The sequence below is a fragment of the Electrophorus electricus genome, chromosome 4 (genome assembly GCF_013358815.1).
Source record: "Electrophorus electricus isolate fEleEle1 chromosome 4, fEleEle1.pri, whole genome shotgun sequence".
In the NCBI taxonomy this organism is placed as follows: Eukaryota; Metazoa; Chordata; class Actinopteri; order Gymnotiformes; family Gymnotidae; genus Electrophorus; species Electrophorus electricus.
The window spans coordinates 10,148,977-10,163,273 of NC_049538.1; the positions used below are offsets into that span (position 1 = coordinate 10,148,977).

General features: G+C 43.2%; 2 protein-coding genes across 3 annotated transcripts; both read right to left on the reverse strand.

Moving 5' to 3' along the window:
* Positions 1–874: 874 nt before the first annotated feature.
* On the reverse strand, positions 875–14,227 carry rab27a (RAB27A, member RAS oncogene family). Of its 2 annotated transcripts, none has more exons than XM_027021373.2 (6): positions 14,141–14,227; positions 6,606–6,775; positions 5,131–5,216; positions 4,478–4,581; positions 4,090–4,213; positions 875–2,756 (listed from the first exon to the last, which is right to left on the reverse strand). In XM_027021373.2, exons 2-6 carry the CDS (start codon positions 6,756–6,758, stop codon positions 2,555–2,557), a joined length of 669 nt encoding a protein of 222 aa, XP_026877174.1. In that variant the 5' UTR covers positions 6,759–6,775; positions 14,141–14,227; the 3' UTR covers positions 875–2,554. The 2 variants fall into 2 exon arrangements, with proteins under 2 accessions (XP_026877174.1, XP_026877183.1); XM_027021382.2 differs by lacking the exon at positions 14,141–14,227 and adding an exon at positions 12,938–13,192.
* LOC113584463 (protein PIGBOS1) lies at positions 13,510–14,233 on the reverse strand. The gene is made up of 2 exons (XM_027021395.2): positions 14,141–14,233; positions 13,510–13,939 (listed from the first exon to the last, which is right to left on the reverse strand). Exon 2 carries the CDS (start codon positions 13,875–13,877, stop codon positions 13,650–13,652), a length of 228 nt encoding a protein of 75 aa, XP_026877196.2. The 5' UTR covers positions 13,878–13,939; positions 14,141–14,233; the 3' UTR covers positions 13,510–13,649.
* Between the last annotated feature and the right edge of the window lie 64 nt (positions 14,234–14,297).

Genomic DNA, 14,297 nt, shown 5'->3' on the forward strand with positions numbered 1-14,297 from the left:
CTCACACACGGAGTAATTCAATGGGACTCAACATTATAACGATGCAGTGCCGAGTGATTAACCCTCTATGTCAACACCCAGCATTTTCTCCTAGACCCGATTCAGGGCCTCCCGCACGATCTATGCATTATTGATGTTCTACATTTGGATACAAAAGGGAATAGCGAATAAGGTAAAGTAAGAAACACTAGTGACACTTGTAACAGTGAATAATGCACATGGAAGTGTGAAAAGATTTAGGGCTGCTGTGTCCGCCCCCAACAGCTTAACTTTAAGGAACGAAACACCTACGAGAGGAGGTTTCCATAACAACTAGACTTTTTTTTAACGCCAGGACATCGCGTGTGCATGTTCCGCGAGCTTTAGCTTCAGTCCACAAAACCCACGCCCTCGTTCCACGAGCGCGTTTTCCGCGCGCACGTCCTCGCGCCCGTACAGGCGAGGAGGTTAGACTCACTAACAGGGCTGCAACACGGCGGCCATGGCGCCGCCTTAAAGCCTGCGTGTTCTCTGTTCCTCTTCTTCCCGGGAATTAGGAAACGGATGTAACGAGTTGGTATTCAATTACACAAGCGCACGGTGTTACTCCACGGTCATTCCGGATGTCGGATATCTCCCCCTGCCCCGTCCCTGCACATTTGAAGAAAACCATCTTCCGCTCTGTCTATTTAGCAAACTTTCAACCGTTTACTTTGGCATGTAAAAGAAAGGGCTACCCACATTTTCTCTTACGCAACGAAAATACGCTTTCCAATAGTAGGGCGCCCTCGTGCGGCTAAAAGTTGAAGCTGTATTTTATTTTCATCTCAAGCTAAAACATTGCAACATGCGAAATGTCTAAGGAACGAGTCACACACACACACGATACCTTTTTTGTGAAGCCATTTTAATAAATAATAAAATATATTTATTTTCTGAAACATAGATTGTGGATCCATATTTGGCATAGAGAGTGTTTGGCATGGATGCAGTGTTAAAATTATGGCATTAGGTTAGACACTTGAGGTACATTGGTGTCCCTGTCTTGAGTATACTATCAAGTAGTTTGTATTAAGGGAAGTAATTCAATAACATTCACTCACACTTTCATCATTACCACAAATTCAGTAAAGGCATTTTACAGTCTAGAGGCAAGTCTGGTCTTACAGTTAACATTCAAACTATAAGGTCTAAAATACAAGACTCCATATTGCAATCAAACAAACTGGGTCATGACACTGAAAATAACCTTTGCGTGATAAAACACAAACATTTGTGGATAATTCTGTCCAATACATCTAAACTTAAATGTGTAGCAATTTGTTCCATTACAGCAGAAGTGAAACTTACAGCGGACACTGGGCAGCCTGGTTTAGAAACATCTCTGTGCCCACACGCCCGATTTGCCTTGAGCTGAACTAAGTGAGCTGGGTTCAGGGAATCTAATTTGCAGTGAAGTGCTGGTGTAGAGCATCAAGCAAAGAAACACTGTTGAGTTAGTGGGCCAGTCTGTTCAAACAGAACAGGTGCACAGCAAGTGCCCAAGAGTGAGACATCACTAAACATTTACTATACAACAAATCATCTACTAAATGTAATGTAATGATTTAAATGTGCCCAGGCCATAGAATAGAATAGTACAATAAGGTTTAAAAAAAAAAAAAAAAAAGAAAAAAAGAAAAAAAAAAGTGACGAGTTGAAATGTGTCCATCACAGCAGTAAAAAGCACTGAATGATGTTATCCATTACAGGAGATTCCTGGGAATACACAGGAATAGGAAAATGGATCATGGATCTTCTAGCTTGTCTGCGATGGACATAGTGAGTGCAAGAGAGAAACTCGGAATTGCACATGAAAGGCACTAAAATGACTACGATAAAGAATGAACGTCTCCTAACCAATCTTACCATTTAAAATCCACGCAATGCGAGGTTTCCAGGAAAGCACTGTTCGGAGTTCTGCCTCTGAAATTATTTTCAGTGCAGAATCTCCACAGACGTGGACTAAAGCTTGAATGAATCTATCCCAGAAATCTGGTGTATCGTGTTTTTTATAAAGCACTATCACACCTGCTCTCTCGCCCCCTTCTGCAACTGCTCACCTTATCATCCATCCAAATATATATATTAAACTCATCCACACAGTTACACTCCAGATCCCCACACAGACCAGGCACTGATCAGGGCATTAACATGCCAGTGGCATTACTGTTTATGAGGGTGAATGCAGTAAGAACTTTAGCACATGGTAACAGATTCAGGGAATCAAAGCCTGAGTGATAGGATATGACCTAGTGACACAGATCGTCAGTAAACGGAGAGTGCGACTTACCCGAAGGCCTCATTTTAAGGTGGTACACGGCAAATATCTCTCAAATACTTAAAGATCCTAACGATTAAATAATTTTGGAAAATGCATGTCCAATTGCAGTATTTTTAAGACCATTTCTTTAAGACATTATTCACAGGCACTTGCGTTTGTCTTACGTGCTATCAGAGTGGTGTATGCAGAGTGTGGTGGTTGTACCAAGTGGTCACTAACAGAATGACAGGCTGCAGTGGCAGCGGGTGGCCACTAGCAGGAGCACTTGCTCTTGTCCTGTGTCGGCGGTTCAACCATTTCACTCCCGCTGTGGCCGTTGGAGCGCAAGGTGCCGTCGGGGATCCAGGACCGGTCCACACACCGCTCCATCCGTTTCATGATCAGATCCAGCAGAACCTCGACTGCGCGACCCACATTCTCGCCGTTGGCGGCGCTCGTCTCGAAGTATGGGATCCTGAGAGGAAGGATGAAGGGGTTAGGTGGTAGGGAGTCATCCAGACGTGCATGGGGGGAAAGGGGAAAGAAAAACAGGAGAGTGGTGTGGCCCAACAACCGCAGTGTTTCTCAATGCCTGGCTCAACCATCATCTACACCTTTTTTGTTACTATAACTGCAGTTCAAATGTTGACCAACCTTAGCATTTCTTTTTAAATCACATTTCTTAGTCATTTTATGAGGAGAGAGAGAGGTGGGGCACTACTTCCTCCTACTAAAGCAAACAGCAAGTGTAAAAAAAAGGGTTAGCATTCTTGAGTCACATACCCCAAGGCAGCAATTAACTAACTATGACAGTGAAAAACTGCTGAGAGAGAGAAATGGCAGAGGCAGACATGCAGAGAGAGAGAGACTATGATAAAGAATACAAAACAACTGAGATCAAGACACTTTTGTTGACTACACAGAAAAGAAAAAAAAAACATCCCCCGATATGAATATGTAAATCGTATCCCTGGCCAGATATGAATATGTAAATCTACATTCCTGTAGATGGAATTTTCATTATATTCATTAGTCAATTTGCTATATACAGTCCTTAGTGTTTTCACTTTTCAAACGTCTAGCACATTAGCAGGTGATCAACGCCACTGGTCCAACAGCAAATATGCATGTGTATGTCGGCTTCTGTTTTTGTGTTAATGTGATATTCGTTAGCAGTGGCAGGGAAAACCATTTAAAAACACATTTGATTTGCAGGTACCTGGAAATGTGTTCACATTAACCTCTCCAAGTAACAGTTTTACTAAACACATCCACTGTTCTTTTCCAAAAATATACAGATATTCCACTGGAAAACAACACAGCCAAAATATGGCACGCAGGTTTCCATTTCCAAGTGCACAGCTAAGATGAAGACACCTCACATTAGCTTGGTAAATATTGCCATTTTAAAGTTTCATGAGATTAGCTTGCCATGGCTTGAACAAACACACTAAAGCCTCTGCCCTCTAAGCAAACTACAGTCAGGCAACACGTCTCCAAAGCAACCCCAAGGGTCTGCTCTCAGAAGGCAATGGCGCTAGCATGCTAGTAGCAGTAAAACTGGTAACAACGTTCCTGTGCTCCAAGTTGCACTGATGTTTGTCTGGTTGGAGGCATTGTCTAATTTTCTATTTGACTTTGGTCATAAGCACCTAACTACATGGGCAAATAACAGTTACCTGATGTATATTTCCAGTGAATTAGTCTGCGAGTCTGATGGATTCCTTCATATTTACATTGCAGATACATAATGTTAACAGTTGCCCATTAGATGCGTTTGCGCTGCCTTAACCTGTATCCATTCTCACCCGTATTTCGCGGCCAACTCTCGAGCTTCCTCTTCCCTGACGGCCCTTTGGTCCTCCAGGTCGCACTTGTTCCCGCACAGCACAATGTCAGGGTTCTCACAGTATGCGTGCATCTGCAACTGACCTGCACAGACACGGCGAAGGAAACGACTGAAAACAAGAACACGGGTACTGAACTCCAGGCTACTGAAGCACTGCGCCTGTCAGAACTACAGAGAAGCTGGTATAGCTGTTCAGTCTTCAACTCGTCGGCTGTACTGACCAAAACACGTTCTACATGCGTAATCGCCTTCAGGATTAATATGTACACGATACAGTATGAGGAAGGTGGTGCATGTCTAATGGGAGTTTGGATCTCCTGGAACTGGAGATGCTTTGGTATACGCACTCATCCAGTTCCTAACGTTGAGGAAGCTCTGCTCGTTAGTCAGGTCAAAGAGCAGCAGGAAGCCCATAGCGTCTCTGAAGAATGCCGTCGTCAAACTCCTGAACCTGCAACAGCAGTCAGAACCACATAACTTACACACACACACACACACACACCTCATAACTCCCACAGACCTGGGCCCACACCTATGTTGCATTATGAAACATTCTGGAGCATTCTGATGATTAGCAGGTTGCCTGAGAATATTTCAGGAAGTGTAAAGCCAAATAAACCACTGTGATTAAGGGAGAACATTCTAGAAACATCTCAGCACATCTACAAATGCAGACTGGAACATTTCACAAACCCAGTGACTGCCAGGTTCAATGTTGAGTAACTGCTTTACCTTCTGGAGGTGCATCACCCTCAGAATGTAACAATCCAACCCTATTCCCATCAGACTCAGTGATTCAAGACCTTATGACAATATAAATATTAGAGCCAGGCATGGTTAAGGGTGGGGCTGTGACCAGGCGTGGAGAGAGTAGGGTTGGAACTACATAATGCAAGCTCTCCAGATTGGGGCTTCCCTGATCTACCTGCTGGCCATTTTGAGAGTCCTCAATTTTAATCCAACAAATTAAAAATATTCATGTCTCTGTTAATGTTCTCACCTTTCTTGGCCTGCTGTGTCCCACAGCTGAATGTGAATCCTCTGGCCCCTCACTGTTGTACCATCAGTACTGTTGGATTTGTAGACCTGAAGGACATTTTGTGTGAGCTGTGAACCTTGCAACAGCAACAGCACAGAGGCAACTGTCTACTTTAGGTCTTGAAAGAACAGTTTGTCATAAACATTTATAAATGGTGAACAATTATTCAAACCTGGCAGCAACAAATCAGTATAATCATCTCTTAATTCAGTTCAAAATCTCTGGTGGACCACAGTGCTGTAAATGCTACTACTTCAATAATCTCTACAAATTTACTGCACCATTCTTCTCCTGCTCAGACAACGTTAACTACCCAGGATGTAAAAGAATGTAGACCCACTCTCCAGTAATGATCCATTATGTGTGCTGCCATGATTTGGGGTTTTATTTGGATTGTATCGAAGTCCTTCTGAACACAAGCTTTTAAAAGTGTCCGAAACATGATGGACTGCAGAATTAAGTCCACCTCGCTCCAAATGTCTCGTGCTGCTGTTTGAGTTATGGGACCAGTCTGTTTGTTCTCTGGGAGGGAACTTGGCTCTCAGAAGAATTGCTCATGCTTTGTGGGAGTGGACCCAAACATTTTTTTTTATTGCCCTTTTCTTTTCTTTTTTGGTGCACTGAAACCTATCATACAAGGCTGAAAAAGGCAAACCGTCATTCATGGGTGCATTTTAAAATGTCTCAGATTTAGATATTTAAAGGTGTTTGGGTATACCACGGTTTTGTTTCAGGACACCACTGTAAAATCAGGCCTTGTGTTTTAACTGAAACAATTCCAGGCATAAACAAAGGGACTGGACTGAAGTAGCATTCAGTCCACACCAGCTCTACCAGCCCAGCTCAAATTCCAACATAGAATCTGCTTACAGTGCGTTTCCTCACATTTGAAGAATGCTCTAATAAATCAGCATTTTCCCCACATTCTAAGAGTGCTCTAATCAGTACTGCAGCATGGCTCCTGAACTAGGAAGCATCATGGTCGGATTCAGAGTGCAATCTCACTGTTCTTCTCTGTTCTGTTCGGTTCTTCTGACTCAAAAGCATTTCCAGTTTCTTCGCTTTAAAAGCACATGACGGTGTCTCAGGGGCCCAGCGAACAGGGCCTCCTCCTGGGTTTAACAGGTGCCTGTTAGCTAAAGCGTGAACGGAAAGGATGTTGGCGTGGACCAAACAAAGCTGCTGTGCGTGTCTGAACTGTTCCTTCCCAGTGCAGCTCCCACGCCTGAAGCAGAGGGAACAAGTGTGCACTCCAGGACCCTCTGGAAAGCACCTGGAAGAACTGATTTTATGGTCTAGTGGTGTTTCAGAGGTGTTCTAATCATGTGGAACTATTCAACAACACCATACACCAACTAGATCCACCAACAGCCAGAATACTTGCCTTATTTTTGGTTTACAGAAAACTCTGTTAATCTGAGCTTGCAGACACTCACCACACGCTTTTCTCTGAAGTCTATGCCCACCGTGGTGATGAACTTGGAGTTGAACTTGCCATCTGTGTACTGGTACAGGAAGCTGGTCTTTCCCACCCCAGAGTCCCCCAGAGCCAGGAACTTGATGAGGTAATCATAGTCCCCATCAGACATAGTGAGAGCTGCTTGACCTAACACACACACACACACACACACACACACACACACACACACACACACACACACACACACACACACACACACAATCCTGTAATCATTGTACCTCCTTTTTAAACATTATTGTATGGTTTTGTTATTTGGTCTACACAAAAACTCACTACAGCCTTTATGAATGTTAAGAAAAACAATTTCATTATCTTTGCATGGAAACAATTTGCATCTTTATGGAACACAAAATTGTTCTGCAGTGATCTCCTGGATGGCTGGATGGAGGAACTCTGACGGTTCTGCCTGTCTGGCCAGGAACAGCTCACTATTCTGGTTTAAAGATGTTACAACTAAAAGACTATAAAATTCATTCATACTAAGAAAAAAGTCCCCAGTGTACAATGAAATGGACAATGTTTTGTTATGTGGTAACTGCAGCACCATGTCTGGCTACGAGCAACATGGCCAACTGGACTCAATTAAAACCGATTTGATGGAATGCAGTTTTAATCTAATTTCACTTAATTTAATCAAAAACAACTCCATGGAATGCAGTTTTAATTTAATTTAATTTAATCTAATCAAAAACAATTCCATGGAATGAAGACTTCATTTCTTCACTTTGTTGCAAACGTATACAAAAGGACAAAACAACATGAAAGAGCAAGGAAGCACCGCCCCTCAGTCATCTAATTAGCGTGAACATGACACAGTAACAGGAAACAGAACCTCCCGATCTGCACAGAAAGAACATTTCAGACATTTGAGAAAGCCGTTTATCTGCATTTCTTGACCGCGTGAGGCGATTCCCATTCACAGGTCACGTTCCCCACTCTGGAGCACCCCTCTGTCTCCGCAGCAGGAGCTGAGCCGGGAAGACCCATGCAGAAGGACAGACGCCCCCTGCGCTTGATTGCAGTCAGGAGACTGTCTGCAGGACTGGTGATGTTACTGTAACTGTGTAGATTTAACGAGCACACCATTTAAAATCCCATAGAAACGGCTTTCTTCATGAGGAGTAAAACAAGAATGTGAGCTTTCACCAGCACCACAGCCTGCCTGCACCTCCCAAAAAAAAAATTCCAGTTAAATCTCAGGTGTTGAATTACCACCTGCAATGCAGAACACTGGGATCACGCAACAGGACTAGAATTTTGACCAAAACCACAGAGAGATCATTCATAAAGAAAAGTCCTGATGAGCCTGGAGTCTTAAGGTCCAGCACTCCAGATTACAACTTTAAAAATTTTTTTTCTCTCTCTCTCTCTCTCTCTCTCTCTCTCTCTCTCTCTCTCTCTCTCTCTCTCTCTAATTTAAAAATAAAAAAAAACAGCTACATTGCTTGTTTTGAACAGGTTTCGAGTCTCTACAAGACACTGTGTGTGAGGGCATCTCAGGGTTCAGTGGCTCAGACAGGTGATCACAGATAATATCAGTTTACCTGACAAACAACTGGGAGCTGTTGGATCTCACACCCTCAGGCTCTTGCCTGGACAAGCACAGGTATGGCTCCGAAACCTCGGCAACGCAGGAGAGCTCACACAGTGTTCGCATAAAGTGGCAGCAGGCCTCACACAAAGAGCAGGAGCCACGAGGAACAGTCAGATGACTATGGCAGGAATGGGAACTCACACAAACCTTGCATTATAACCTCCCAGCACTGCTAACCTGCTTACGACCATAATCTGATTAGAGGCTGAGGTCAAATAAAGACACACACACACACACAATTTGAAAGTGGTTTTAGAATGCTACTATTCTCCAATTCAACTCAGACTTTTAAGGGAATAAACTGAACGCAGTTCCATAATTGAAATATATGCCCTGAAACCAAACAATAAAGTTCAGTAACGATCGGTAAGGTTTATCTGTTGAATTGGCTTAACTGAAATCAATATGTGAAGCGAGTCACAGGTTTACCTGCACCACAGTGTAACTAAGGACAGAATCGAATGGTTTTCCTCCTGGGAATTCCATCGCAATCAGGGAAGTGATGTGGAAAACATACAGGGGGCAGAAGGGAGAAGGAAAGTGAGAGTGCAAGGCTCCATTTTAGAGGAGCTGAAGCCGGAATGTCTAAGAGTGCAGTGGACAGCACCGGGAGACCTGAGCTTCAGAACGCATCTTCTGTCTAAAAGAAGGATTTCGGTTATTAATCACATTACAGACTAGTTTGGCATGCAGCAGGTTTGTGCGTTCGCTCACTATGTTTCACTGAGGACCGGAGCCAAATCCATATTCACCAGTCTGGTTCCTTCACTGGTGATTAATGGGGAGTGGTGTGTCTATGCCCTCCTGATGGTGTACCAAAGATGTTAAGAGGACAAAACTGATCAGCATTTGCTAGAGGGGTGAGTGGCCAATGGATTCAACTCAGACTGATACAAGACTGGCTAAGTGACAAACACCACCACAGCTCTGTGCTTGTGCAGCAGGTTGTGCTAAGAGAGGAAGCGCACAGTGTGAACATCTGTCAGAGCGCAGCACAACTGTCAGCACCGCCAATCAAGAACTAATGAGTCATGTTATCTGTGGACTCTGTGGAGGCTGATGAAGGTTTAAAAAAAAAAAAAAAAAAAAAAAAAAAAAAAAAAAAAAAAACCTGCAGCACATCACGATAATGGTGGGAGAAATTCACTTTTCACTTCCTCGGGAAGGAAACGTCACCGTCGATTATGATCGCACATTCAATTTTGTTTCTTCAACAATCAAGTGCAAATCGAAGCGATAAACGCTAAAATGAAACTAGACGAAGCTTTTTGTTTGTGAGCCGTCGCTTTGGAACACAAGCAAGAAAATTAGATCATGTACATTTTTACTTTCTTCTGAGGAGTGATGGATAATCCTGCTTTAGCACTGGCACTGTAACGTAATCCAAATTTAAAAGTGGTTTTCCTGAATATGGATTAGCCTAGTTTAGGGTTAAACTGCAGAACGAATAGTAAAACAATGCAAATCATTTATAGTGCATCTTATTTAGGCTGTAAGCGTGACCTCACCCGTATTCTGGTTCTTACTTCACTGCTCTTCTGACGCAGTTCCCTGTTTGTGTGCTACACTTGAGCCGGTTCAACTGCCCTGGATAAATAAATGTATATCACTGGTACTGACTTTAGCCGATGACGGTGACCGCCATTTAATGTTTCAGTCATTGGTGTTGGCTCATCAAACTGTCGATCATTAGACATGACTAATCCGACTGCTGGTCTGACTGCCGACTACCAGCGGTCGATCATCACTTCTGTGCCAGTGGAACAGACGCAAGTGCAGTGGTCCATTCATGTGTTGACATCAGCGTGAGGTCACATCTGTGGTTCCAGCGAGGCTGAAGCAGACCGGTACTCACCGTGGCATTGCTCAAACAGCCAATCCCTTTACTGCCCCTCTTGTTTGGAAACCAACGTGGCATGCTGCTGTGGCACTGCTAATTCTGCAGCCAATTAATATGCAGATTACAAGCAGCTTGGCCAGTAAGAGCCAATCTGGTCTACACTGCAAACCCAAAGCAGACTTGTCTAATCTATCTGAAAGATTACTAAAGGTAATGCAGACATGATAATCATTCATGTAGTAACATATGGGGGTTGGGCTCACACAAAAAAAAAATAATAATAATTAAAAAATAAAACGTTACATAGTCCTTAATTCCTTTGACCTCTTGGCCTTGCTTGCCTTGTACTGCGAGTCAGACTAAAACAAGGGCTAAAAATTAAAACATGTGAAAATAAGTCTGCCAACTTAGATTAATGCAAAAGCATTCATCTTAGAAGCGTCCGTACAAAAAACAAAACTGACAATACGTCCAGTCTAGTCATCTTATGTGAAGCTCTTATTTGCTACAGGACATCACGGCCGACGGTGGTTTGACACATGGTACATCCTAACCCGACAGCCCAAACATTAGAGTGTAGCGACAGGTACTAATGGTTAAAGGGGTTTCCTGGCGAGGCCAAACAGAGGGTTTATCTGAGTACAAGACTGAACTCAGTCAGCATGTGAGGAAAAAGCCAAAGAAGAACCAGGTGTTGTCAAGAACACCATTTGTCATTTTTAGTTGACAAGAACATATCAGGAAAAGAAACAATTTAACCTCAGAAACTGCAGCCACATATATCAAAGTATTTAAAATATGACCATATCCCCAAAAGCTGCTCCAGAAACACTTTTGTTTAAACACTTGTTGCAGACTACATCTAGGTTACAAATACTGCGGCCCGGTCACAAACCAGGCTCGTTTTCCCCTGCCAAGAACGGTGTGTCATCGTCTCCCTTCCAACCCCAGATGGACATTGTGATGCAACGGGATGTCTAAAGCAGCCAGAGACTGTCATCACTCCTTCTGGGCGGAGACAGTGGGGGGGGACTGGTCCCACGTTAATGTGGGGGGTGGTACCGGGGGCAGGTCATATGTAAATACTGCTTAACTTTAACTAATGTAGCTTTAGCACACTAGCCAACTAGGTGTGATTCAGAGCACTGCACAGGACAGAAACCATACTGATTAATGGCTTAATGTAATAATAGTGTTAAATAAACATTATTTGTGTACCAGCAAAGACGCAGTAATGCAGTAGGATGCGTATTACTCACCGCAACTTTAATGCAATAACAAAAGGTGCTATTCTCATCTGTTCTGTTCTTATAGAGGAAGCTACTTTGTTAAACAAAATATGTCAATGCCATACTGAAGCTGTCCCAAAAGGCTTCAACTAAGTCTTTGTCCTGTCTGAAAGATTTACAAAAACATCATTATTTAATAATTTTGAAGAACGGGCATCTGTTGATTGGTCATGTGACAGACAAACTATTTACGCTTCCCCTTCATTAACTGCTGATACATTTGCACTAACCACTGCAAGTTGTTTGTGTCCTTTCACACAGATGCAGGATCAGGTCCCTCAGCTAAATCATCATTTACATCATAGGATAAGGCTGTTCTTAGACCAGTGGAAGAAAGGTGTGGCTTCCACAAAACCATAGAGGCTGCATTTCTTTTGGCAGGGGAGAACATCCTGGGTTGTGGCACATGAACCTCTCTCCTCTAATGCCCATCAGCTGGTCCTCATGTGCTCTGGGCCCCACATCATGTGACCACCGACATCCTGTCCCAGCCCCAAACCCAGGACTGTGGATCATAATCCATACTCGCACACTGAAAGTACAAACTAGATCAACAAACTCCTCTCCCTCACAGTTTACAAAATTCAGTATAAAACAGCACAGCGCTGTTTTCACTTTGAGAAATCCCTGTGTGGTCATGTTAAACGTCTCCCAATACACTGACCACTGAGCAGAGAAGTGACCAGACTAGGCTGAGAACTGGGAAGGAGACTGAACAGTTAAGCGTAGGATCAAGGAAAGGTCCATCATTAAGATCAACAGATCTGAGCCTAACTGCTGTGCTGCAGGCAGACAACGAGGTTCTGCGGCCAACAGGCGCACGACAGCGAGTCTACTGATAAGCTGGTAAACACAGTGCAGTTTGTAACAGTCCATTACTTATGTAAATGCATAAAACACGGCACTGCAGACTTTTAAAGCACAAGAGAGATGCTGGTGGAATTCGACATCTGTAATCAGGGCGCTCTCATAACAAATAAAATCTAAACTTTTTTAACATCTTCGTGTGATGGTCTAATACACGTGTGATCTCAATTTTCCATGAACAAGAAACGGGGCCTACAGTGTGGAGACCAGCTCTGGGAAATGTTGGGGGTCACATAACCGCAGGCTTGAAGAAAGCTTAATAACTGCAGGGGTCTCGGCTCCAACCGCTCGAGCCCCGTGTAAAATACTAACTAGTTCGGAACATACGGCAAGACAGAGTGGGAGAGCCACGTGTCTTCCGAGGAAACATGATCCCCTTCAGCGAAGTAACACACCTGTAGCCGAAGAACCTACTGCAAAATCTTTGCGCAATATACTAATCAATTTGACAAAAGAAGCTAGTCTATAATTATAGCCATGACAAATTAGCCGAAAAGAGATGCAACGTTTATATATTCTATGTATTTTATTTTTAAAAAATCGTTAGTAGCGTAAACTCAGTCTGTCTATAAAATATGCTTAGATAAGGTCTTGAGGCTTTAAATAAAAGTGGTGTTGGCCTCAAACCAGCAAAAAGTTGCAAAAATGGACAATCTAAATCTGCAAACCAGCAATCCGTAAGAAATGAACTAACTTACCAGACGGTTACCTTAGTCGACCGATACTACAGAGGGAACTGGTTCTCCAAAACAAAACTGCTGACACTTCGGAAGTAAATATCAAACAAGGACTGCAGGCTACTTTCTCCTAAATGAAGTTTCCTCCGCCTCGCGCGCCCGTGCATTTGATGCCGCGCGTGTAGATTCTTTGTGATTCTGGATCGATAAGAAAACACTTCCCGTTTAATGGCTCGAGCCCCTCCCTGCACGCAGGATGTCGGACAGCAGCACAGCGTAAAAACAAACGGCATGCATGCACTGTTCACTTCTTATCCTTTAAACACGTTGTGTGTGCTTTTGTTTTTCTTCATAATGTTTATTCACATAAGAAACAAAATAAACAACTCATTGTATTGTTAAAACATGAAAAAGGTGTTGCCATCACCCGTTACATTCTCGATGCAATTTATAAAAGGTGAGTCTATTACGCCATCTGCTGGTCAAATTGTGTACAAACTATAATAAAAGTCGCCAGGATATAAAATGATGGCTGTTTATACTAGAGTGGCTCTGGATATACTTTAGCTAAATGACTGTGTCAAACTTATTAATCATAAAATAAATATTTTATTCAGAAGCTGACAAAGTGGACAGAACTATTATGTACATATACACGTTAATGTGACCGACCTAATGTTCTAGTAACGGCAACCCCAAGGCACCCCGCGACTTCCGAAAACAGTCATGGGCTTCATTTGGCAGCTGTTGATGGGTTCATAGCACTAGTTGCCTGTTTGGCAATATTTCCTTGTTCGTCCACATCCTGTCCTTTAGTTCCAGACCGAATGTCCTGCTCATACGGTTCACTTGTTGGTTTTCTGAAATTCTCAAACGCGGGTTTGTAGATATAAATACCCCCTCCAACCCCGAGCAGGGTTGCAAAGGCGATCTGATTCAGTGGTATCCGCCTGGGAAACATGGCTGAATTTAAACTATTCTATAGTCCACTATGGAATAATATCCAGTTTAGTCCCAAGCGTCCTGAAAAGAGGACAGATTTAGATGGTTAAAAGCATGCGGGTAAGAGACCACGGAGGCCAGCTAAACGTCTAACAGTTACGACTGCTGCCATGCTCCTGGGACGTAGTAGCTACAGAGAAATTAGCTAGTAAAGCAAACACAGCCTCTTTACACTTTAACATCTAGTACTTCTGCATTCACAATCCCTCTATGCAGTCCTACCTAGTGTGCTCCAGGCGACCACCAGTACTGAAGAAGGGTTGGACTTTTCTTAGCAGCTACAGATCCAACTCCAAACGTGCGTCTTCGTGAGGACGGAAGGTCGCGGATATGTACGGCAACACACAAGAGACAAACGTTAGGCAATGTAAACAATGAT